Here is a 25,780-nt window from a genome sequence, read left to right on the forward strand (position 1 = left end):
GCTCTTTACATTTGAAATGCCCATTTTAAGGAAAGCATGGGAGCATTTTGAAGAGTGTACATTTGGTGCTATACATATCATTAAATGGCTTCAATTTAGGTCAGTAATGATTCCAGTATCTAAGTTTTATTACAAATAAGGGCAATAAATTATTGACTAAACCTTCTTAAGTAATAGATTACCAAAGCTGTGTTAGATGCACAATAAAGATCTTAGGCAACTTCATTTTCTGCTTTAGATGATTTTTAAAATGCCTTTAGCAAAATGGGTTAATTAATGTGATTGAATGTGATCCAATTCCTCTGAAGTAACTTTTTTTAAAAAAAGAAATTGCTCAGCAGTTAAAAGAAACTGATATAGGAGTTAGGGGCTTTCTTTAAATCTTCATTTTCTGAAGTGTGTCAAAGTACGATCTGGGTAGGCTTGCATTTGTTAAGTGTAATTAATTCCATGCTACTGCACAAATTCTCTCAAATTAAATGGTGTTCCCTCATTGTCTATTTCACGTTTTGACTTTCAATCTATAGAGGAAGAGAGAAGGGCATTCTGGTCCCCTTGCATGCAACCGGAAGGATGATCCAGAAGGAGTGAGGCGAATATTCAGGCTGCCTTAACCCCCCCCCCCCGGCAGCCCCACCCATTCACCACTCACCCCCCCCTTTTACCTGGAGAATGGGATTATCTGGTTGCCTGACAAGGCTGAGCAGGATTTTAGGGAGGTTCCCCCCACACCATTTTCACTTCATGATGTATGAGTTTTAGGGGAGGGAAATCAAATTTGGCTGATTAGGCAAACTTTGATTACAGCAGACAGTTAAACTTGGAGACTAGAGCTCCATTCCTACTGTCATGTTGCCAAAACCACTCCAAAACAATTAAAGTTAAGATGGTAAGAAGCTCCTTTTCTATTATTTTTTTTTAATGAAAATTTATTGGTATTTTCAGCATACATATAAAAATCAAAAACAAAAATAAACAATATAAAAACAAAATAAAAACCACCCAAAAAACAAAAAGTTCAAAACTTAACAACAATTAAAAACACATAAAGTTTCAATTACTTATCTTCTTTAACCTTATTTCTCAGACCTCCTCACACCTCCCCTTCTTGTATTCCAATTTAGATTGTCCGTTCAGCAAGTCCTTAACTTATTTCTCCACTTTAACTTAATAATTTGTTCTAACATGCTGTTATTATACTTTCCTTTTTTCTACCATTTCCTCAGTTTACTTTTACGACCCTTATTTCTATTTGATTTAAAAAACCAATTTTAACTTATCCAAATTTACATCAATATTTATACCTCATTCATTATTCTTAAACTTTTTTCCTGAAGTCGACCAAAATTTCCCTTCCACGGTTTTCCCAATTTCCATACAACTAGCAAAAATATAAAAACAAAACAGATTATATTTGTATACCCTTTGGATTCCCAAACTCCACCCCCCCTTTTCCCGGTTCCAGTCCCCAACCAATATCCATCAGTCTTTATATGTTATTTAGCCTGGAGATCTCACGTCCGAGGCCCTTAAGTCTCTCTCAGTTCCTCTCTGCCGGTCTTTTTGATAGTCTTTGATATTAACCCCCAAATCTCGGAGAGGCTCTGGCCCAACAGGATCCATGTTGCTTCCAGCCAGACCTCCATATTTGGAAACAAAGCCTATGGGGTACTCCAACACTTGTTTCATATTCCTTTCAAATCCAAAAGTCCCCAAAGCTCCAACTTTCACCTTCAGCAAATTTGTAATCCTCAGGTCTTCGGATCTCCACAAAAGGAGATCTCTCCATTTTTCAGTCACCAATTCAGGCCAGGCTTTCCATATCAAATTTTTCTTTTCCTCTTTTGTCATCCTGTCAGGCCTCAAATTGCAGTTCTCCTTTGACATCTGCAGAACTCCAGCTCCTCCTTCATTTCCTTCTAAAGCGACATATTGCTCCATCTTGTCAAAACTTTCAGTTTCATCTATTTGTTCAGTTTCATCTACTTGTTCAGTTGAATGGGCTTCCTGTTTCAAATCCTTATCAAATTCAACACTGTTATTTACTGTCAGGCGTAGTGCTGAAGCCTCTGTAGCCAAAACATTGTATTGATCTTGTAACTTTCCCAAGAGAACAAATGCTCTGTCCAGCTCTGCTTGAATTTTCCATCCTCCGGCCATTCCTGTAATGTCACTAAAACCCCTCTAGGGGGATTTTAGTTCCTTAATATTCCTTTCAGCTCAAAACCAAAAGTCTAGTTATTTTGTGTCAGCCCTTCCTTATTTTCAGCAAATTGTAACAAATAAACCAGCAGAGGCAACAAAAACAAAGTTCTCTTTTTCCGACTGACAGCTAACTGTCTGACAGCTAACTTGACAGCTGTCAAACTCTCCAATGTTACATCAGCAGGCTTTCTTGCGGGACGCTCCCGGGTCTGGGGTGTGTGTGAAATTTCAGCTCCCAAAATTTATCTTTTATCCTCCAGTAAATCTTCTTATAATGTCAGAACCGTGAAGTTAAAATCTTGTGCAAAAACAAAGAAAAGTTCTCTCGACCTCAGCTGACAGGTCCTTTGCTTTAGATTGTTTACAAAGGGGGGGGTGTGGACTTCCTTTTTAATCCTTCCCCGCTCGTTCCTGATCCCAAAAAAATAATTTTAAGGTTCAAATCTCCGTATTACTCACGGGTTGATGTTTTAAAGTCCGATTAATCCAAGGAAAAAGTCAGCGCTCTCCGTCAATGGCTTGCGGCTTCACTCCGTAGACGAGTGAGTACTCTCAGCACCACACCTCACCCCGTCCCCATTCCGAAGCCTTTAAAAAGGCTCCTTCACGGATTGGGGGGGCGCAAATGGTGCCCGCCGAGTCTCTGTGTTCACAGGCCTTCGCGCCTGTGATTTTAAGGGTCCCCGCTTCGCCGCAGCGGCCAGACCCAAACTCTACGGAGCCGATTCCCTCCGGAGCTCGGAGGGAATCCGCCATTAAACGATGGTGCCAACCCGGAAGTCGTAGAAGAAGCTCCTTTTCTAACCCCTCAAACTCTTTCAGTGGTGAAATCATGATCTCTGAAATGGCAACACCTCCTCTATCCAGGGCCGTAGGAAGGGGTGTGTGGTCCACCCTGGGTGTCATCCCTGAGGGGGTGACAAAATGGCACACTGTGGGCACTGGCAGAGGAAGAGGAGTGCGGGGGGAGCGCCCCGCCCCTGGCAGCACGATCCCGGTAGGGTGCCATCGCGGCTGCCCCCCGCCCGTGCTGGGCACCTCGCCCCTGCAGGTGGGGCGCTCCGCCCCTGCCTGCTCTCTGCCCCCCCCGGTGTCGGAGCATGAAGCTCCGCCACTGACTGCGGGGGGTGGCACTTACCACTGGGCCTGGTCTGTAGTGTGCCCGAGCCACGTGTCTATCCTGGGAATGAAGCAGTGGCTCAGGGCCCTGCACTGCCCAAAACGGCAGCGTGGAGTTTGCGTCTGCCAGGTGGACTCCATGGGCAGCTTGCCACACCACCTCCCTGACGGATCACCGTGCTGCCCTGTGTGCCGATCACCATGGTGCCCTTGAGGGTGCCAGAGCAGCTAGCTACGTCCCTGCCTCTATCATTGGTGGAATAGTGTAGCAGCTTGCTAAACGTAGTCTATGCTTTTTGTCCCAGTTGTGCTCACAGAAACTGGGCAGGGCTGCTTGCCTTTATGAGCAGCACAGTATCTCATGGCATTCCTGGTGGGGTCTGTGTGTCTGCAGCATGATGCTAACGAAAGGAAAAGGTGCAAGGCAATGTTACATTGATCATTTAGAGTTTTAGAAATGTTGAGGCTGAGATATGCTCAGAAATCCAAAAAAAACAACAACCATTTTTTTGATTAGTCAGTGCCATTAGTGTAAAGAAAAACAAATAAACGTTTCCCCAGACAGTGAAAAAAGAAAGGCTCTCTGTGGGCAATCCGCTTCAAACAGCAACGGAATTCTGTTGGGGTGAATGATCATGCTGGAAACATTAGGAATAAATCTCTGACAGAATGGTAGGATCTGTAAGGTTCTGTGGCAAAATACAAAATTATGACAGAATTTCCAAGAATTTCATCAAATCTGTGATACAAACTAGTATATGGAATTACCAGAAGGTGTGAAAATGAAGTATCTGTTAGCTGTGGAAGTATGCGTTGCCCATTTTTGTGGGAAATGATTGCGTCTGTTGGGGATTTTAGCCACCCTACAGCAATTACTCATAAGGAACACTGCATCTTATCAACTGGGTATTTTGAATCAGCTCTAGACTGCCTGTGGTTCCTATGTACTTTAACTGTAAATCCTGTAATTCTTTTTTTTTAATGTATCGCTATAAACTGCTTTTGAAGTTCAAGAAGGCCAAGAGCAGCATCCTTGGGGCAATCATTAAAACACTATCAGTGGTATATGGACCTTAAACAAATTTCCAACCCACTTACCTCGGGTATCTGAAACTTCAACCCCTTCTGCCCACATAAAGGAAGAACTCACCAATGTAGCAGGAAGTGGAGAGTTTCCTTGAAAACAGGAAAGACCTCTGTTTTCTGGATTGAAGGTAGTAAAGGCACTGCCGGAGAAGCAGCAGAGATCACGTGGGTCAAATTTACTGGCTTCTCTTTGGCTGTAAATGAGCTCAACCCACATAATCTTGGTCAAAATTGAAAGAAAGAAAAGCTGCTGCCAGAATCACGGCGCCTGTGTCATTGTAGTGACATTCTGTAAAGAAAAATGGTTGCTGAAGCTCTGTTCCAGCTGCCACAGGAGTGAAAAAAAGAGAGGTACCACAACTATGAGAAGCATCGTTTTGGAAAGCAGGGGTAGAGAGCCTATGGCCCTTTGGATGTTGCTGGACTACAACTCCCATCATCCCCACTTGTTGGCATTGCTGAGTGGGACTGATGGGAGTTGTAGTCCAACAACATTCAGCAGGTATCTGTTTGTCCACCCCTGTGGGTTTTTTAAGCCACCACAGTAAATTTCCCCTCTTTGCTCAAATTCATTTGAGCCAATTTGAGTCCTGTCTCAGATACACATTGAAATAAGCCCCCTGATTCTCCACCTGCAAATGGCTCAGCCCTAAGACATGCATATCAGTGTTGGAGGAGGAAGAAAGGAAATGGAAACCTGCAGCATAATGGGGACACATGTAAAGGTAAAGGTACCCCTGATCATTAGGTCCAGTTGCAGACGACTCTGGGGTTGTGGCGCTCATCTCGCTCTATTGGCAGAGGGAGCCGGCGTTTGTCTGCAGACAGTTTCCGGGTGGCCAGCATGACTAAGCTGCTTCCGGCGAACCAGAGCAGTGCACAGAAATGCGTTTACCTTCCCACCGGAGCGGTACCTATTGATCTACTTGCACTTGACGTGCTTTCGAACTGCTAGGTGGGCAGGAGCTGGGATCGATCAACGGGAGCTCACCCCGTTGCGGGGATTTAAACTGCTGACCTTCCGATTGGCAAGCCCTAGGCCCTGTGGTTTAGACCATGTAACTCTGTACAAAAACTGAATAATCTTATTTACAAAGTTTGCACCTAAACCATACCTCTCCTCCTGTTACCTCTCCCTCTTCTTCTTCATCTTTTACAAGGGGTTAGGAGGCCATGCTCACAACAAATATCAACAATTAAGGTATAGGAACAGCTTAGAGAAAGCTCCTATTTTCAGAACCTTATTTTGTTATTATTGTTTTCCTTTTTCTTATGCTTTCCACTTTTGCAAGGCTGTTGAAGACGGGAGATAATGCCTTTCTTCCTGATTTGTTTGTGAAATAAATACGTGGCATACTAAACAAAAAAATCCCCTCGGTTTATCTTTATCTATGTAACTCTGTACAAAATATGGATAAGCACACACAGGGAATAGAACAAACCAAATATTCCTAATGCACCATTTCAGAACCATGAATAGGTCATACAGAATTCCAAATGTCAGATCCACATCAGCATCCCACATGGTGTCATTTGAGAGTTTTCAAAAAATAAATAAAAAGCTGTTCTTTTTTGTTGTGGTTTAGTTGTCCAGCAGTTCTTTGAACCATGTTGCCAGATGGTGTCACAATGTATAAGAGTCTGTAGATGAATTTTCAAACATATATTTATCCCGGAACTTTCAGAGAACAATCCCAGTACTAGTTGAAGCCTGAGGGTATAACTAACCTCCATTATGAAGGCAAAGTGTGTACTATGACCGTGATGTCTTACTAGAGCAAAATAAATGAGGTAAGCAATTAGCATTTATAAACAGCTGAGCATCCTTCCCAAACATTATCTGCATAATCCTAACACAAGTACCATGAAAGGCAGAACAGCATTATTAAGTGTAGAAGAAGAGCCCTAGTACATCAGACCAAAAGGTCTTGCCAACTAGTCTTGTTCTCTTCAATGCCCACTAGATGCCTCTGGGAATCATACAAGTAAAGCTTGAAGGTAATAGGCCTTTGCCTACTACTGTTCTCCAACTGCTGGCATTCAGCGCCATACTGTCTCTAAACTTGGCAGTCCTATATCGCTATTGTGGCCAACAGCCATGGATAGGCATGTTTTTCTGGATTTGTCTCAACCCCTTAAGGCTAGGGGCGATCACTGCAAACTCCACAAGCTAATTCTGTATGAAGGAATACTTTCTTTATCCTTCCATTATACGTTTTCTTTCAAGGTAGAAGAAAGAAAGAATGAAGAGGTTGCTTAAGGCCCCACCTTGTGACTCAAAGCCATCTAGTGAGATTTGCCACTTACTCTTGCAAATCTGAGGTGAGATCTGGATCGAGGATTTTCCAGCTCATGACTCACATTTCTGAGCTACTACACAACACCAGTCTTCTCACTATTTCCTCTGACAAATGTGTAACATTTAGAGGGGAAGAGAATTCAAAAGCAATTCTCCCCCCTTAACTGCAGTTTGAAATCTGAAGGGTGCTTCTTATCATTGCCGTGGTTGTACCCCAGGAAGATCAATCCCTATATTTTAGGGGCTTTTGCTTTCTCGGTATATGGGGTTCCTTTGGTGGTTTGGGATTTATTTTAAATTTTTTTTCTGGGTTTGTTTGTTTCTAAACCCCTTTCCTGTGTTTTCTTTTCCATACATAGATGAGGCCCTAAGCACTTGTAAGTGGGAATTGCTAATAGACCGGGTTTCTTTGTTGGTGTTATATTCATGGATTCTCAAAGAATGTATTCTCTCCCTTGAACTGAAGCAGCTCAGTCTGGCAGAAGCTGAGAATTCCTGCTGCAAACAGCTGTCAGTATCTACAGGGCCTTTATTCAAACTGACTGCGTCTCTTTCCCCCCACAAACAAAAGGACGTTTCATCACCTCTCCCATCACAACAAGCATGCTGTCTTCACTAAAAGGTACAACACAGAGGGAGCTCTTTGACCTGACTAGAGGGTGAGTTTGTTGATGAATTATCTTTCAACTTTTCAAGGATTAGGCAGTACACGCCATAGCAACACTCACAATAGCCTTGTTCAGGTGAAATCAAATGAAGTTGATAAAGCACAGTGAATAGCCCATATGGTGATGGCAGTGAATGAAGAGGATATTCAAAAGGTTACAAGCTAAATAGTACCAATATTCTTTTAATTAGGAAAAGGAAGAGACTTTAGCTGGTTGCATGTAGGGAGGGGTGGTGGTGGTATTCTCAAATAGATAAATTCCTGAACCCTAAGATCCTCTTCAGAGGTCACTTCTTTGGTCACAGCCATTGTATTTCCCACCACAGGGTTCTGGAATAGACACATGGGCATCTTAGCCAATCAGATTATGTTTAATAAGTGAGTTTAGCACTTGGATGAAAGTGAGTAGCTTGGTTTTCCCAGGAAATGGAAAGCAGTTTGCTTTAGTTAAGGCAGGATATGCTTCTGAATGGCTCTATTGCCCACAAGGGATAATCAACAACACCCAAATTAGAGGCTTTAATTGCATTAGGTATGGCATTGAGTTCTGGGGACATCATTAAGCAAATGTGATCACAATATTGGGCACTGTGAGGAAATTCCTCTCTACAGTAGGGATGGGGAAGGGATTTGTTTGGCCTACGTTTCACAGTAGACCCACCTGAGTTGATACTTCTGAACTTGCTTCCACAACAGAAGACAACTCCCAGTCAGGTGACAAGCTCCTCCAGTTTTTGCCACCAAGGTTTGGTGTGGCAAGTAGGAAGTGCATAGACACAAGGATAGATACAAAATGCACATTTCACAGATAAATGCATCAAAAGCATTGAAAAGTGTGTGCTTTCCATTTACAAGTGTGTACAAAATGTATACAATTTAAATATGGAGCTTTCATGAGATCTTTCAGAAAATTCTGCACAAAATAGGACAGGAAGGATCTGTGATTGAAAGCCAGTGAGATTGAAACAGGATGGATTTTTTTTTTTTTTTTTTGCCAAGTCTTTCCCTTCTCTATAGAAGCTATACTTGGTAGGACCATTGGTGGGAATCTCTGGAGCTTACCCAGTTTTAAAACAAGAAAGCAGCTGAACTGCCCAGTCCAACTTGTACTATCTGGTATGATATACTTGTATCATAGTATCCTCTCAACCAGCGATAACAGCCAATGATGGGGAAAGGGGGCAAAGGAACTGCTTCATGTCATGACATCAAGATATGGGAAAACTTCAGTCATTGGGTGGTGAGCTACATTCATGGTCACTATTTCAGGCACCTTAGAGTTCCCTATGAACACTTTGGCTGGTGCTAGTTTTTCCTCAGTTAACTGCACATTACCTAAAGATGTTCAGATTATTACAGATTTAATTATTTAAATTTATTTTTCCTCTTAAAAGCAATAAAAGTTGCACCAGGTATTTCAAATACTTGATCACCTGTGCGTCTCAGCTTCATAAAAAGAGATAATAAAAGCAAAATAGAATTTTTCTTTGAATCTGTTATGTACCTAAATGAAAACATTAAATTATTTCTGAACTGCCCGAAGAGTATCTCCTCAAGTTAATAAGCCTTTCATAAGCAGAGGTGAAATTATTTGATATTTAAAAATAGGAGAAACCTATAAAAACCCAGTAGTTGGAAGACAAAAATGTACTTCCTCTTACATAAAGAAATTCATTGGAGAGGTCATGAAATAATAATGGTGTATAGGTTTTGAAAGGATCTCAAAATTGGATAAATGGAAATACACCAGGCACCAATGGAGGAAATCTTTGCGTACGCAGAAGATGTTAGAATAGAGAAGTTCAAGGACGGGGTCAAGACATTTCAGGGATGGCTCACTTAACTTTTAAAAATATACATACAATTGTTCTGACAGGTGACTCAATTCAACCCCAAAATATGAGAGAACTGAGCCTCAACAAAACAGCTGTTCTATTACCTACCTATACACTCTGTGAATAAAAGGGATTTCATGTTGAAATGAGATAGTTTTCTTTTAAATGAACTATGAGGAAAGGGTTGTGTTGGAACTGCAACTAATTCCTTTATGGAGTGGGTGAACTGGAATTGGAACTAATTTGTTTTTAGAATGAACTTTCCAAGCACTGGCAATACTCCCTTCCCCTCAGCTCATCTACATGGATAAGCTAAGGAGGGGTGGCTTTGGGTGTCCTGTGTGTGAGACAGAGAATGCAAGTTTATGTAGTTAGCCACACCTACCACTGTGAATTTAGTCCTCAGGCCAAAACAAGGTTTAGCCAAACCTGCCATACAGAGTTTGTTTTGTTCAATTTCTGGAGCTGTTCAGGAAGATGAAAAGGGAATGTTCGCTTCTGAGATTCAGTGCCTGTCTTCCCGTTACAATTGGCACCATGTGATTCTGTTGTCCTCTCCTTATTCTCGAAATGTTTCTTTCTTTCTTTCTTATGCAGCATTAATATATAACACTGCCATTTTACCAATAGTGCAAACGGGAACGATGAATCCAAATAACAAATATTCAGATTTTCAAATAATGATCTCAGAGTTTATCTTCATCATACGCCTTGCCTCTGGTTATATGTTTACATCAGATTATCTCATTTAAGAAGCACTAGGTTATTAGAGGGGGAAGGCAGAAGAAAAATGGGGTCCATTCTGTTTCCTTACAATGTCATTATCCATGGATGCATTATTTATTCCTTTTGGCATAAGCAAAAAAGACTTGTTGAGACATAAAAAATAAGTGCTCTTTGAGAAAATGAGAAGAATAGAGAACATCAGTTTTAATGGTATGAGATGTACATTTCTCGGGGTTGGGGGAGATCTAGTCATATTAATTGAATTAAAATATCCTTGAAAGATTTATTTCACCTTATTTTTGCTTCATTGTGCCAGTTCTGTGGTAATGCAGTTCTTTTCAAGGAATCAAAAGCCTTTTCTTTTTCTTTTCTAATGGCATATTTTATGGCCACACAATACAGATTTTAGATCAGACTGGGGGGGGGGCAAACTTCTGTATTATGACAGCAATCTCAGCATCTAATATCCTTAATGGTTCAACCCTATAATACTTACATGAGAGTAAGTTGCATCAAATTTATTTGGGGCTTCCAGGGTCCTTATGTGATGGAACAAGTTGAAGTAGATATCCCTAAGCTGCTTCATGGCACATTAGCAACCCAGACATTTTTTTTAAAAAAAAAATGCTGTGAAAAAGGATCTGCTGAAATAAAAAAATAAGATTGCAATAATGACTATCACAAATGTAGGGTGGTGGGGCTTTGCAGTGAGCCAATGGTTTTATCAGTGTTTTTCAATCACAGTGCTTTGCAGGAAGGAGTAACTTTGCAAAATCAAAGTTTAAGGAGGACACCAGGATGGAGAGGGGAAACTTCCTTGCGTTGGACCAGTCAAGCTTCCAATAAGAGGGAATTAGGGTGTCCACAGGGTGAATCCCTTTGGTTATTCCTATTCCAAATCAACTGTACAATGTGCCTAGAACAAAAGCCTATGGTCCAGGGCCGGATTTAGGTTTGATGAGGCCCTAAGCTACTGGAGGTAATGGGGCCCTTTATATGTCCAGCTGTCCTTTGTCAACAACAAATTGTCACTGGTTTTTTGTGTTGAATATATGCTACATGGTAATTTAGGGACCTAATACACAACACAAAACACTGTTGCTGCTGTGTGTAGATTTTATTTTATTTGTTTTTTATCTTATATTTTGGAAATGTACATCCAGTTTTTTTCTTTAATTATTTTGGGGCCCCCAAGAGAGTGGGGCCCTAAGGTATAACTTGTCTAGCTTATATGTAAATCCAGCACTGCTATGGTCCCATTTGTCTGAAGTTTGGCAACTTTCATTTCCGGGAAGGAACCCACAACTGTGAGTCTAATTGTCCACAACATTCTAAAGGAGATTAAATGATTCCTCTTTCACCCTCCACCACGCTGAAAAAAGGTGTAAAGAAAATAACTGCATCTCCCCCTTTGTTGCAGCAGGGTAGAATGACTGTTGATTATGACAATTCTGGGGAAGAAAGTGTGAGTCAAGACATTTGGGTGCCGGACTCTGCTGCCTCACTCTGCCTAATAGTAGGACTATTCCTAAGAAAATCTAAAGGGGAGTTGGTCCTAGTCAGGCTGAAGAAGGTGCTTTTGCAAGAGCATCTCTCCCACTGAGGTAGCCATATATAAAGGCAGTTCCTAGGGGAGCACAACCAGCTCAGTCGCACTGGGTGCCAAGCCTCAGGGACACCACAGCAGGCACTGCAGCTATGATGTCCAATTGAACATGAGAGGTGAGGGATGGCAGATTCTGGTGTCGCACAAGGGCTGCTGAAATTTAAGGTACTAAGGTCCACCACTGCCATGTAGAATGTTTGCTGATGGAGGAGGCCAAGCAAGGACAGTCGCTGTGTCTCCCCTGAAAGATCCAGTGGAATGGGTGTTTTAGGATGTTGTTTAGTAGTTTAGTCGTGTCCGACTCTTCATGACCCCATGGACCAGAGCATGTCAGGCACTCCTGTCTTCCACTGCCTCCCGCAGTTTGGTCAAACTCATGCTGGTAGCTTCGAGAACACTGTCCAACCATCTCGTCCTCTGCTGTCCCCTTCTCCTTGTACCCTCAATCTTTCCCAACATCAGGGTCCTGTCCAGGGAGTCTTCTCTTCTCATGAGGTGGCCAAAGTATTGGAGCCTCAGCTTCAGGATCTGTCCTTCCAGTGAGCACTCAGGGCTGATTTCCTTCAGAATGGATAGGTTTGATCTTCTTGCAGTCCATGGGACTCTCAAGAGTCTCCTCCAGCACCATAATTCAAAAGCATCAATTCTTCGGCGATCAGCCTTCTTTATGGTCCAGCTCTCATTTCCATACATCACTACTGGGAAAACTATAGCTTTAACTATATGGACCTTTTTAAGATGCTGTCTAGGTTTGTCATTGCTTTTCTCCCAAGAAGCAGGCATCTTTTAATTTCGTGACTGCTGTGATCGTGGAGCCCAAGAAGGTAAAATCTCTCACTGCCAAATTTAAACCAAATTGATGCTGTAATTAGAATTATATTGTTTGCTTACTTAGGTTAGTTACTTTGTTGGTACTTAGAAGAGATTTTCAGTTTTGCCTAAACTCTACTATGAACAATATAGCTTAGCTTTGTTTTAAGTTTTGTCCACCCTGTATTTTGCATTATTTTCTGATTCATTATTCAAAGAAAAGGCAGCTGCTGAGTCATGAATCATATGATTAATTTAAGGCTCACTTGTAGTTGCTATAATTAGCATAACCATATCATGAGAATATGACTAAGATGAGACCAGGGTTGTTGTTTTTTGTTTTTGAAGTATAACAAGTTCAGTACATTAGTTAGAGGCCGATGTCAGACAAATGTCTACACTTGGGAACTGGATAATGACCCTATAAAAGTCAAAGCAGCATTAATTGGAGAAAAGACCATTTCTTCTGAACTGTCCACACAGAAAGCAGTACATGTTTTATTTATATCTGAATATTTATAAGCCTCCTTTTTGGATCATGTCCTTACCATCATGTAAGCAGAAGCGGGGCACATTGATGCACGGGGCACATTGATACACCAGCAATATTTCAATACTGAGAAAATTTTTTAGTTGGCTGTGCTAAAAACACACCTACTCTCGTCAAACGCCAATGGCTAACTGGCGGGCGGTGTGGTCACAACTATTGCACTCACACATGTATAGACACGTTTTAGTGATGTTGCGACATGAATAACGTGTCTATACATGTGTGAGTGCAATAGTTGCGACCACACCACCCGCCAGTTAGCCATTGGCGTTTGACGAGAGTAGGTGTGTTTTTAGCACAGCCAACTAAAAAATTATGTGAAATGTAAAAGTGTTCCAACACTGTTTTACGTCATTTAGTTAAGATTTAAAAATACCAAAGGTAAGTTATTCCACTCAGTAATCAGGATTACACATGATTTTTAAATAAGTTCAGTGGTTTTATTAATAATTGTTAGTTTTTTTGAAAATGTCTGTTGGGGAACTTTGATACACTAAGACACGGGGCACATTGATACATATAAAACTGTCCCGCTAGTGTACAATAGTGCCCCAATATACAAGTATGCATGAAATCTCTAAACTCATTAAATTTGAAAAGCAAAAAACTATTATTTACAACAACAACAATCTTTATTACGGTCCAGAGACCCAACAAAACATTAAATATGTACTACGTGGCCAAAGTCACTTCTAAATATAATATGTCCGATGATCAAGTGTCATATCTCAGGAAAAAACCAGGATCTTGTCTTCCCCATTGTAGAAGATAAGGCAAGCATTGGTCACAGGGCCTGGCTCCTGCACACACACCTGACAGCAGGAATCTCAGCTAAAGCATCCATGACAGATGGCCATCCAACCTCTGCTTAGAAACCTCCAAGAAGAGAGACCAGCACCTCTCGTGGGAGTCTGTTCCACAGCTCTTACTGTCAGAAAGTTTTCTGAATGTTTAGTCGGAATCTCCCTTCTGGCAACTTGAAGCCATTGGTCTGAGTCCTACCCTCCAGAGCAGGAGAAAACAAGCATGCTCCCTCCTCCGTGTGGCAGCCCTTAAGATATTTGAAGATGCTGGATGATAGAGCTGTGTGATTCCCATGCCCTGCCTTACACACCCTTAAGTCAGCCTACTGTTCTTGGGCAGGGTTAAGGCTACTACCTCATCACAATTAAATCAGTGTAAAAACCATTTCCAGAACCATAATGGCAAAACATAGATAAAACAGCAGCATTACCAATGAACTTAACTTTCAGTTATACATTTCTCACTGATATTTTCCACGGAACATAGACACTATCCTTCATTACTAGTTGAGAAACACCACAGGATTAAAGAGCTAAAGCCCAGGAACCAGACGGTTATCTGATCAATTTCCTTATACCAAGACAGGATCAAATAATATAAAAATTGCTGTACCAAGTCAGACTAATGGTCACTCAAGCTCAAATATTGTGTTGCTTGAAGGATGCCAGTAATCCTTGGCACAAGAAGACTTCCGATTTGATCTCATTCTTTCTTTCTTAACAGGGACCTGCCAGGTGCATATGGGAAGTTTACTAGCCAGTTATGCTTTTGAGAAAGTCCCCCATGATATTCTTGTGGAGAAGCTGGTAAAATGCGGGCTGGACAAGGTTACTGTTAGGTGGATTTGTAGCTGGTTGACTGACTGAACCCAAAGAGCAACTCACTAATGGTTCTTCATCATCCTGGGAAAAAGAGACATGTGGGGTGCCCCAGAGTTATGTCCTGGGCCCATTGTTGTTCAACGTTTTTGTAAAAGACTCGGATGGAGAAAATTAAGGAATGCTCATCAACTCCTAACTCTAAAATTTGATGATTCTATGACAAAGGCAATGTGTCCTAGCATCTGCATTCATAGCTACAGTGCCCTAAATTTTGAACTTTATCTACCTGGGGTGATAACTTTTCTAGATCTATTAACTGTGACTTTTGGATGAATGAGCTGCATACAACTAAATCATAGTCCTGGCAGAAGCTAGTGCAAGGAAACCTAGTAGTACAACATGATTTGTCTTCTCTCGTTTCCCCAGGCAACCCTGCATCCTCCTCAAATCTGCTCCAGAGGCTCAGGAGAATATTCCATGGAGAGGGCAGGTGATAATAGTTCCACCAGGAAGGAGAAATGCTTGCGATGATGGAATGATCTCATTACCAGTACTTTGCATACAAGCCACAAAACAGTGTTTCCCACAAAACTGACAAGTGGAACTGTTTGTTGAACATATCCAACTTCAGAAATAAGCTCATTCTCTGCCTCCCCTTCAGATGTTAAGATCTTCCATTTAGGGCTTTTCTCCTTAGATAAACCTTCCATTAGAGGGAAGATGAAACTGGCAGGTGGTTTTTCAGTGCCAGTTACTGAACTCTTTCAAAGGTGCTTGTTTAAATTTTCTGAAAGGAACACCCTTGACGCCTGTTGTGTCATCTTTTAGATGCCAGGCAAAAATACTACTTGCCATTTTACTGTGCAGTGTACTCTGTTATTTTAAAGAGTATTTCATGCTTTTCTGATTTTGCTTTCATAATTCTTTCATTGAATTTTAGAGTTCAAAGGGGCCATCTAGTCCAACCCCCCCCCCCTGCAATGCAGAAATCTCAGGTAAAGCAGCCATGACAAATGGCCATTCAACCTCTGCTTCAAAATCTCCAAGGAAGGAAAGTCCACCACCTTCCACGGGAGTCCGTTCCACTTTTGAACAGCTCTTACCATCAGAAAGTTATTCCTGATGTTTAGTCAGACTCTCCTATCATGAAACTTGAAGATATTGGTTCACGTCCTACCCTCTGGGGTAGGAAAAAACAGAGCTTGCTCCACCTGGACATGGTACACCAGGTGTCGTCTGACCAAGGCAGAATAGAGTGGTACTATGCTTTCCCTTGATTAGGACACTATACTTATGTTGATTCAGCCTAGAATAGCAATAGCCTTTTTTGCTGGTGCATCACACTGTTGACTCATGCTTTTGGTCTACTAAGACCAGTTCTCTAATATGCTAATGACATGCCAAGAAGAGGTAGCAGGGAGGGGCAAAGAAAGCACATTGTCAGATCTCCAAGGGAGTATTTATTAAGGCTCTGTAAAACTAATCATGTCAAGAATTGCAGAACAAGATGAGCTCCTAAGAAGACAAACCAGAGAGGAATTTTCTCCTAATTCCAAACAGGGAATCATCACCTCCCAAATGCATTAGATGCATACTGTTTTCTCTTGCTCAGTATAGTTTGGACTGAAAATGTTCAATTTCCCACTGTCTACTGAATTCCTTTTAAAATATCCTTTCTAACACTTAAAGATCAGAACACCTGGAGCTGTTGATGGCATACACACAGATCATCCTCACTCAACTCAGTCCTTAGCAATTGGTGGCTTTCACATTCCCGGCTCAGCCCACAACAGCTTCAGTAAAAGTCAACAGAAGCTCACAAAAAGCTGTAGTTGTGCCAGAGTTAAATGGCTTTGGAATAAGTAACTGTAGCTGACATCTTAATGACAAGGTGCTTAGACCAGTGGTTTGTGCAGATTAGTCCTCTTAAGATGCATGCATTTCTGTTAAGAAATAAAACACAGTGATATATTTATCAATCGACTTCTACAGAGTAATAATTGAATACTTCACCTGCAAAGCAGCTCAGAAGTAGTAGCAGAAATACGAGTTTCCATAGCAACATCATCTCCACGTTCCAAGGTCAGAAATTCTTCCCATCCAATCATCAGAGAAACTATGTAGATCTTCCTGTCACTACTTTATAGCCTGTAAAATAGTGAGATAGGTTGGTGGTATACATGCCAAACAAATATGTAGACTTGTTTTATTTAAATCCACCTTAAGGCCCTAATATTGTATTTGTCCTCCTTTTTTTGTGTGCTGTGGGACGATGAGTTCTTTCCTTGGAGGAAAAGATGTCATGATTGTTTGTCCCAACTTACATCTGTTTGTAGTTACCTTGCTTTTCACACGGCTTATAAAACCTCTGATTGCTTTCAAGAGGAAAAGCTAAACGCCCATCAGTTCATTGGAATTTCATAAGCTACACTCCTACACCACCAGCCTAGTGGGGCTTTATGGAATCGCAGGGCCACTTCTGCATCTGCAGCCTTCCTGTGCACAGTGGATGGGTGGGAATTGGAAAACAGGTAGATCAGGCCCAGCTGGGGGCCTATGTTATCACGCGATGGCAGTGGGGCTGGCTTTGGATCCAATGGGTCCTGGACTAGTGAAGCTCCACCCCTTCCCTGCCCCAGAAATCTATACCCCACAGCTTTTTGGAAACAGCATTTGTAATATCAGTTCCAAGAACATAGCTAGGATAACTTCCTAAGCTACAAACCAGCATGAAAAAGGCCTCTGGAGATATAAGGAGAAAAACCAAATACATTGCCTGAAAATAAGAACTAGTATCCAAATGAATCATTTATTAAACTAGGGGGGAAATGAGAAGGGAAAAGAGATTCTGAGAACGAATGGTATTTTAACTTCAGTTAGGAACTCTGAAATGGAAAGCGCAAAAATAATAATCAGCTGAACCATTGGAGGTCACAATTCCATGAGTAACGTCCCACCAATGCCAACAATGCAGTTCTTCAGAGCTACAAAAATTGGGGAAATGCTGAAACTGAGCTATGGCCTTACTTGGTACATTCCTCATGTGGATGGGGGAAATGGTTTCAATGCAATGTGTCAAAATCCAATTTAAATCCAATATGTTTTGAATATTTACAGATGAAGGAATGTTAGAGTGAGCTTGCTTGATGAAATCTAGTTGAAAAGGGACCATTTAGGTGTTCCATCTAGGAGGTCCCATGTCAGGGGCTTTGCCCAAATATTAAATGTCATAACTAGAGGTGACTCCTCTCCCCGAAAGCCTGAAAAAGCAATGGAACTTCCACAGTCCAACTTTCTGCTTCATGGACACCTTGGCTTGCCTTGTGTGGAAATGCTGGCCTCTGTTATATATGCCCAAGTTTTAAAAGCTGCAAAAAACTGTAACTTTCAAACTCTTCTAGTAATTAATTTCCACTTGGGCTAGGTATGTTGCAATACATTGACTTTTGACAGCGCAATGATGAACAACAAAATTCTGTATGCATCTTTACTCTGACGTAATTCCCATTTCATTTCAAGAGGTAATCAAGTTTAGGATTGCAGACTATGTGGACATCTTTAACTATACAGATGTGTAAGCAATGGAGGTTTTGTGGTAGTGGAAATCACTTCTACTCACATTCAGGGAGCCCCGTTTTTGCTGAACCCCACCTACTGCAGCTTGCTATTTCTTCTGAAAGCTTTTCCTGAGGGTTGGGACAATATGGAGTAAGGAGTGAACTGCTGAACTAGATGGGGGCAGAGGAACTGACAGAATCAAATGTCCCTGTCTTGTGTGTGTTGAAGTACTTTTCATCATTGCAAAGCGATGGTTGAATGCCCCTATCAGATAAAAGTGCTATCCTTAAGTAAGCAACATGTTTCCCAAGGGTTTATATAACAAGTTGCTCTAATTTCCTTTGACATTTCAGCCACTGTATGATTAAGTAAATCAAGAAAGGTGTCAACTTGGCCTTTACTCCCAAAGGGCAAACTAATAATTTACTGTTGGGAGAAAATTTGTACAAGGCTGCAATGAGGAAGCTTTGATCACACAGACCTATCAAACGATAAAACTATTTTGGATTGACTCTTGGTGCACATGGAAAATCCTCATTAAGGAGGATGGATCCATTAAATCTTCTCTTGATTCAAATTCATTTGGCCACAAAGCAAGATAAAGGCTGCAATCCTATATCATACTTGGGAGTAGATCCTATTGAAGACAATGGGATCACTTCTGTGCAACTTTACATATGATTTTGTTCTAAGACTGGCAAAAGAGCTATTGGGTGGTCAGATTTTTGGGAGTGACTACGATGAAGAACCCAAAACCAAAAGTGATTGTTTAGTTCAATGCAATACAAGAAGAAAATAAATGCAGTACTGTGCAAGAAAGTAAGTGTAAAGCGGTATTCAGTTGAATGCATTCCATCAGTGCAAGGATTTCTGCTTCCACAGCAGGACTTGCCCCTCTCCTGCCCCCATACATGTCCTGTGCCACCCCCAAAACTGTTGGGGAATCCCCTAGAAGAGATTTAGGGAGCTTGCAGGGGAGGAGAAGGGAAGATTGTTCCATCACATAAACAGAAATGTTTGCAAATTTACAATTTACTTAAGGGAACACTGCAAACAACTAAAAACTTGGGCAGGATTTGAGTAACACTTGTAATGTACTAAAAACTAAGGTAAAAATGGATTATTTTAAGAAAAATGGAGAAATTATATGATGAAGTTGAAAAAGTTTGAAAATGGAAACCATGGAAGGGTGGAGGGAAGTCTAAGGATTCAGGGAATACTAAATGTTGATGATTATGACTAATGTTTGAATTCAAATGTGTAGTGTAAAACTGAGTAAAAAATAAAGAAAGAAAAGAAAAAGAAATGTTTGCACTGAGGGAACATTCATATAGTGCTGCATTGGATACAACCCATAGTGAACATTCAAGGAAATGACCTGATTGTATCTTACTGAGGTCATTCAAAGTTACTGCAGGGTGTGGGATGACTGGGTGAAGTGAAAGAAAGACTGAAACATGCACAGCATGTGCAGAAGAAGAAGGCGGTAGAATCCTGAGGTATTAAAGTGAGTACTAATCACTTTGGCATGCAAGTGAGGAATGCCATGGTTAATATTCTTGCACAATAAAATAAAGATCCCTGTTAATAAAAGCTAGGATAATGGAAAAAGGTCTGTCCCAATTTGTTCCTTGCTATATCAGTTTCATAGGAGTAACTTTTAATGCTGGGCAACCATCAAAATATGAGTGTATACCTCATGCTAAAGTGCTGTACAGTGGTACCTCAGGTTACATACGCTTCAAGTTACATAAGCTTCAGGTTGCAGACTCCACTAACCCAGAAATATTACCTCAGGTTAAGAACTTTGCTTCAGGTTGAGAACAGAAATCACACAGTGGTAGTGCGGCAGCAGCAGGAGGCCCCATTAGCTAAAGTGGTGCTTCAGGTTAAGAACAGTTTCAGGTTAAGTATGGACCTCCAGAATGAATTAAGTACTTAACCTGAGGTACCACAGTATCACCTAGGTAGGAGATAAAGAAACCTAGTGTCTTGGGGGTCTCCAGCATCATTCTCACCCATCCCATATTCCTCATAGCACCTTCGCCCCAGTCATGGTTTGCAGAGAAATAGGGTTCCAGAAATGTTTCACATTTGGCATATGACACCAATCAGGAACTAAAACTGAACAACCACCAAGTATCCATTCTACATCCTTATATTCAACCAATATCCAGTGAGCATCCACCACATATTCACAGAGGGTGGTTGTTGTTTTTTAAATCAATTTTTATTTGATTTTACATATCTATGTCATCTTTACATCGTTCACATAACAAAAAACAAAAACAATGCTATCCTCATAATACCCCCCAACGACTTCCCTCAACTTCCTCTTTTGGTTTTTTTTTTACAGAAAAATTTCTTCTGCTTGTTTTTTTATTCTTAATTTGGAGTCTAGTATAATGATTATTGTTTTCTTGTTGTTTTGAGATCATTGTTGTATTTTCTATATTTATTTTGATAGTTTTGTTTAATCAAAACCTGCTAAAGAGTCCATTTCACTACATTGTTTCTGCAGGTATAACATAAATATTCCCAATCTTAAAGTCTCTGTTGTCCTTATCTCGTAGTCTTCCAGCTAGTTTTGCCATTTCAGCGTATTCCATCAATTTTTCTTGCCTTTCTTCTTTTGTTGGTATTTCTTTGCTTTTCCATCTTTGGGCTAGCAGCTTTTTTACTAGGCATTTCAGGTCAAGAGTTGCCAAAAGAGAAGAAAAAACATTTTATGTATGCCACAACAGCAGCTAGGATGCTGCTAGCCCAAAGACAGAGGGTGGTTTTGATCAGATTATTTTTTTTTGAATTTTTAAAATTTCCCCCTGTAGTTTGTACCAGCGCAATCAGTTTTTAAGGTGAACACATTGACTTGGGAGGCTTTTATCTTCCATTCTGTATCATTGATCTAATACTCTGTGTATGTAAAACTAAGCCATTGTGCTGGGAACATCAAAATCCATAATGCAAAAATGTGCTGATACTATCGAACTGTCTATTTAAATTACAACTAAGCATGCGCCTTTTGTGATCAAGACAATGCATGGTTCTGCCACTGTGCAGCTGAATATTTAAGCCACATGTTTTTAGTGTACTTGGTGTTGCTTTTAATTCATCCATTCTGACAAAGAAAAGGGCAGCACAGTCCTATTTTATGTCTACACGGAAATAGAGATGGGAGAGAAATGTGGCTCGGTTCACATTTTTTATGCAAACCTATGTAATCTGCACTTCCCAAAACAATGTGTGAGCTGGAAAGCAGCTTATCCTCTGCCATTCAAACATGTCTGAATTTTGCAAAGCAGTTCTCCAACAAAAACAAAAAAAGTACAGTATTAGTTTGCATAAAGGACTAGTGCTAGGGAAAATAACATCCAAGATGAATTATGCTGCAATGCCTTGCTTGTAAAAAATACTTTAGACACAATTCCAGGCAAAAATGTACATATTATGAGAAATGTGTACCAAAATGTTGGTGAAGTTGTGAGGCAGATGTTGAAATATGGGGAGTGAAGAAAGAGGAACAGAGAGGAACCACAATTTGTCTATCCTTGCTCAGAGTCCGGTATAAAATTATGCCCAGGTATAAAATTGCAGCTTGTGACAAGAAAGAATAAAGATAGATGTTTTCTTAGGTATTATTGTAACTTTATTTATTAAATGCCAGCAGACCCAGAAACCTTTCTGACAAACATAAATACTTGTTAGTATTACAGCTGCTAATACTGTCTTTCATATGATAATTTACTGTCAAACTACACCAAGAATATTTTTTTTAACAAAAGACTGGTAATATTTATTGTATGAGAATGCCTGGTTTAAATTAGAGTGTCTTGCCTGTTTTTTAATTCTGGTGAAGTATAAAGATAAATGGTGCTGTCAGATCCTTTGTTTTCTGGATATAACTATTGCTTAAATTAATTATTATTCTCTAGCCATCTTAAGCAAATGGACAGGGAGACAACAAAATGAGTTAATGGGAGTAGAAGTGCCTATCTTGTGTAGAACAGTTTAGATATTTACTTCTTAATGGAATAAAATGTATACAAACATATCTCTTTAAAAGCAGCTATTAAAGGTGTTGTTGTTTTTTTCCTGTTAAAGATGCTCCCTCCATGATCTTTTCAAATCAAACTCATTCCCATATCAAATTTTCCTGTTAATGTGGCATTCCCACTGTGAAATTTCCTTTTCTTCCTCTGATTGGATGGCACTCCCATGAGAGGGTACAATCTGCCTAATATTGCTGGGGCGAAACATTTTCCGAAACTGGTATTCATCCAAGGGAAATTTGGTGTAGCAGATATGCTATGGTTTGGATGGATGGGCAGATACCTCCTCTACTTTGAGCATTCAGTAAATCCCCAGCTTTAAAAAGTCTGCATGTATTTTCCCCATTTTGTGCATGTCTGTGTGTGTGTGTGTGTGTGTGTGTGTGTGTGTGTGAGAGAGAGAGAGAGAGAGAGAGAGAGAGAGAGAGAGAGAGAGAGAGAGAGAGAGAAATTAAGGAGCCATTCTTCTTGGGTGTGTGTGGAAGGACTCTTGTCAGGCTATCAGTTGCGTGCACAGTGCAACAGTGTTAGCAATTTCACTCCTCCGATGCTGCAGTTGTAAATCGCATGCCTGTCTGGGAGCCTGTCTGGGACGAGTCTGGGAAAAGAAGACAGTCTTATCTCTTCAGATGCGGGTACTATTACACTGCACTTTCGCTTTTCTTTCTTTCTGTCTGTTCTCTTGGAGCTGGGGAGAACGGACGACATTATGCTTTTGTCTGTACATAGTGTGTAAATAAATACAGTGGACGATTGGGCTGCAAACGTGATCTGTGTGGGATGCACGTTCGCAACCCGCAGCATCCGCAACCCACAGTGGCGCATCTGCGCATGCGCAGGTTGTGATTCTGCACTTCTGTGCATGCGCAAAGCGCGATTTAGCGCTTCTACGCATGTGCGACCGCCGAAACCCGGAAGTAACCCGTTCCAGTACTTCCAGGTTTCGGTGGTCCGTAACCCGAAAAAATGCAACCTGAAGCGTCTGTAACCCGAGGTATGACGGTAGTAGATTAGCTCTACAATATCTCATTCTTCTTGCTGTGTTATGCCAGAAGATTAGTGTGCATATACCAGCTGGTATATGTCGCTAGGAAGCGCACTGGAAGAGAAGGGAGATGCCTTTTCCAGAGCTGCATGTACCAGAGGATGCTCAGAGTTTAGGGGGCTTGCAGGCACCCCCAGGGCATTTTTCCAGTGTGTTGAGTTGTGAGTGGGGCTGTCCTTTTAGCCCCACCCCCTGCACCTGCTTGTTTCAACAACTATGTTGTGTAGGGTAGGGAAGACCCCAGTGCAGACCTCTTGCACACATGTATGGGCTTCACATCAGTGGGGCACTGGCGGAACTGGGTGTCCCAATCACATGGAGCCCCTTAGCCTGCACCTTAGGCTCTTCTTAGACACAGCTGTAGGCGTGGTGACTGAAAGAAGCAAATCTAGTAACATTGGCAACATGGACCCATTCCCAACTACCACACCATTGACCCAACTTATGCATGGGGTTAATGCCAGGACCGGCCCACTCATGAGGCAGGCAGCTGCCTTGGGTAGCAGATTCCCACAGGGTGGTGCCCCCATACAAGTTTCACCTGCCCCTGCCACCACCTCGCGAGAGCTTCATGAGAGCTCTGCAAGATCTTGTTAGAAGCGGATCAAGACACACGACCCTGGTAAGCAGGGGGCAGGGCAGAGGGGGCACCTTCCTGATTTGCCTCAGGTGGCAAAACAGGACACGACACCCCTGGCTAATGCATAGGTTGGTTCCAAACTTCACTGCAAAGAAAATGATGTGATACTGGAGGGAAGGAAAAGCACTGCTTCAATGCATGAATATGGTGAAAATAAATGATTTAAGGAAGGGGTCAATGGGGGATGCAGTCGGTTCAGGGTTTATTTTGTCCTTCTTAAAGCCTTGCAGATATTACAAACCTGTTTTTCCCCACACCCATTGTCACCAAAAACCGCGTTTAGCCTCTGATCCCTGCCTTTCTCTCCTTCTCTCATGCTCATTCTTTGCTGTCTGACACTACAGTATCTCGCAAAGTCCCAGCCAGGGATACAGCAAACCTCTATATATGATCTCTCTATTCTCTGCTGAACACCTGATTTGCAGGCAGCTAATGTGAGCTTCCTCATGAATGCCAATTGTATTCAGCGAGTATTTTTCTTTTCAAACTTTTTTTTTATCCCCCAGGCAGTCTCTGTGCAGTTTGACTACTTGAACTTTCTGTATGCCCATAACAGGGTGAATTGCAAATGCTTTTAGTGGTGTAGAGTAAGGCAGAGGGCAGCTTGACTGTGTCTGAGATTTACTAGCATTTTGCTGCTTTTCAAATTATTTCCTAGGCAGTCTTGGGAGAAAACACACTTGCTATTTATCTCAGCTTTCTTGATGCAGATAATTTCTGCTTTCTCCTTGTTGTAAATACTATGGCTTCACCTCTCATACGATCTTTTATGTAATACCCTCAACACTGAACTGAATCCTGTTAGTCATGCTTAGAACAGACACGTTGAGATCTATAGAAATTTAGTTTAGTCATTAAGTTCCATTGATTTTAATGATCTGCTCTAAGCATGACTAAGTTTGGACCAACCCTATGAAAATAGTTCAGCACCAAAGCTTTGCACTTTTGTGTCAAGTGAGCCTTCCACATTCAGAAGACAATGAAACCCTCTATTACCACCTTATATATTTCTTAGATTTGTCCGTTTTTATTTGAGGAATGTCTATGGTATTTATGGAAGCCAGTCAAGGAGTCCCATGCTTGTGGCAACTGTGGTCTTGCAATACATGCTAAACCAAAAAATCAGGATATGTTAACACTATTTTGTTAGTTGCTTCATCAAGGTATTTTGCACATCTACAGCCAGTTTAATCAAGGTCCTCCAAGGCTAGAAACTTGCAAGGACATTCTCACATGCAAACACCCTGATATAAAGACACAAATCTCAGAAAGTCTTCAACATCCTTCAGTTAATTATGCTCAACTGTGACATAACTAGTTGGTGATTTTTTTAAAGTGTAGATGACTGGTTACCAACAATGCCTCTTCTTCCTTATTTGATCAGTAGTTACAATTATTTGCACTGTTTACCAGTACTTTTTTTAAAAAAAAATGTTTAGGGGTACTGTCATTTTCCTACTCATATTGCCCCTCAATAAGGTCAAACTTAGATTCACAAAATGTTTAGGTGTATGTGTACCCCTGCATCTTCCCAGAAAAAAGCACTGATGTTTACTGTACGTATACAGTGGTACCTCAGGTTACGAACTTAATTCGTTCCGGAGGTCTGTTCTTAACCTGAAACTGTCCTTAACTAGAGGCGTGCTTTCGCTAATGGGGCCTCTTGCTGCTGCTGCGCCACCAGCACACAATTTCCATTCTCATCCTGGGGCAAAGTTCTCAACTCAAGGTAACTCTTCCAGTGGAGTTTGTAACTGAGGCGTTTGTAACTCGAGGTACCACTGTGCCTCAGTGTCATGTCAAATAGGTCACGACTGCATTTTCAGTACCAAGCCAGTATGCCTTAGTGAGGTCATCAGGGTCCAAACCTGAACCAGGTCCCAGGGCATCCAAGCCAGTAAGCAGTGAGAAGTCTTTTGATCTGCAAAAGACTCTTTTCACCATATAACACCTTGAGAGC

The 25,780-nt window shown here is 41.3% G+C and overlaps 1 protein-coding gene across 3 annotated transcripts in view; it reads right to left on the reverse strand.

Moving 5' to 3' along the window:
* Window positions 1–25,780, reverse strand: part of LOC114590892 (contactin-6-like) — a 190,929-nt gene that overhangs the window by 136,727 nt on the left and 28,422 nt on the right. For all 3 annotated transcript variants that reach the window (XR_013392004.1, XM_077925020.1, XM_077925021.1), the window contains exon 2: window positions 16,542–16,676. Coding sequence is in view for 2 of the 3 variants with exons in the window: in XM_077925020.1 (XP_077781146.1) it covers window positions 16,542–16,596 (55 nt within the window). In the remaining variant the exon portion in view is untranslated. The remainder of the gene's footprint in view (window positions 1–16,541; window positions 16,677–25,780) is intronic.

Source organism: Podarcis muralis, chromosome 2 (genome assembly GCF_964188315.1).
Source record: "Podarcis muralis chromosome 2, rPodMur119.hap1.1, whole genome shotgun sequence".
NCBI lineage: Eukaryota > Metazoa > Chordata > Lepidosauria > Squamata > Lacertidae > Podarcis > Podarcis muralis.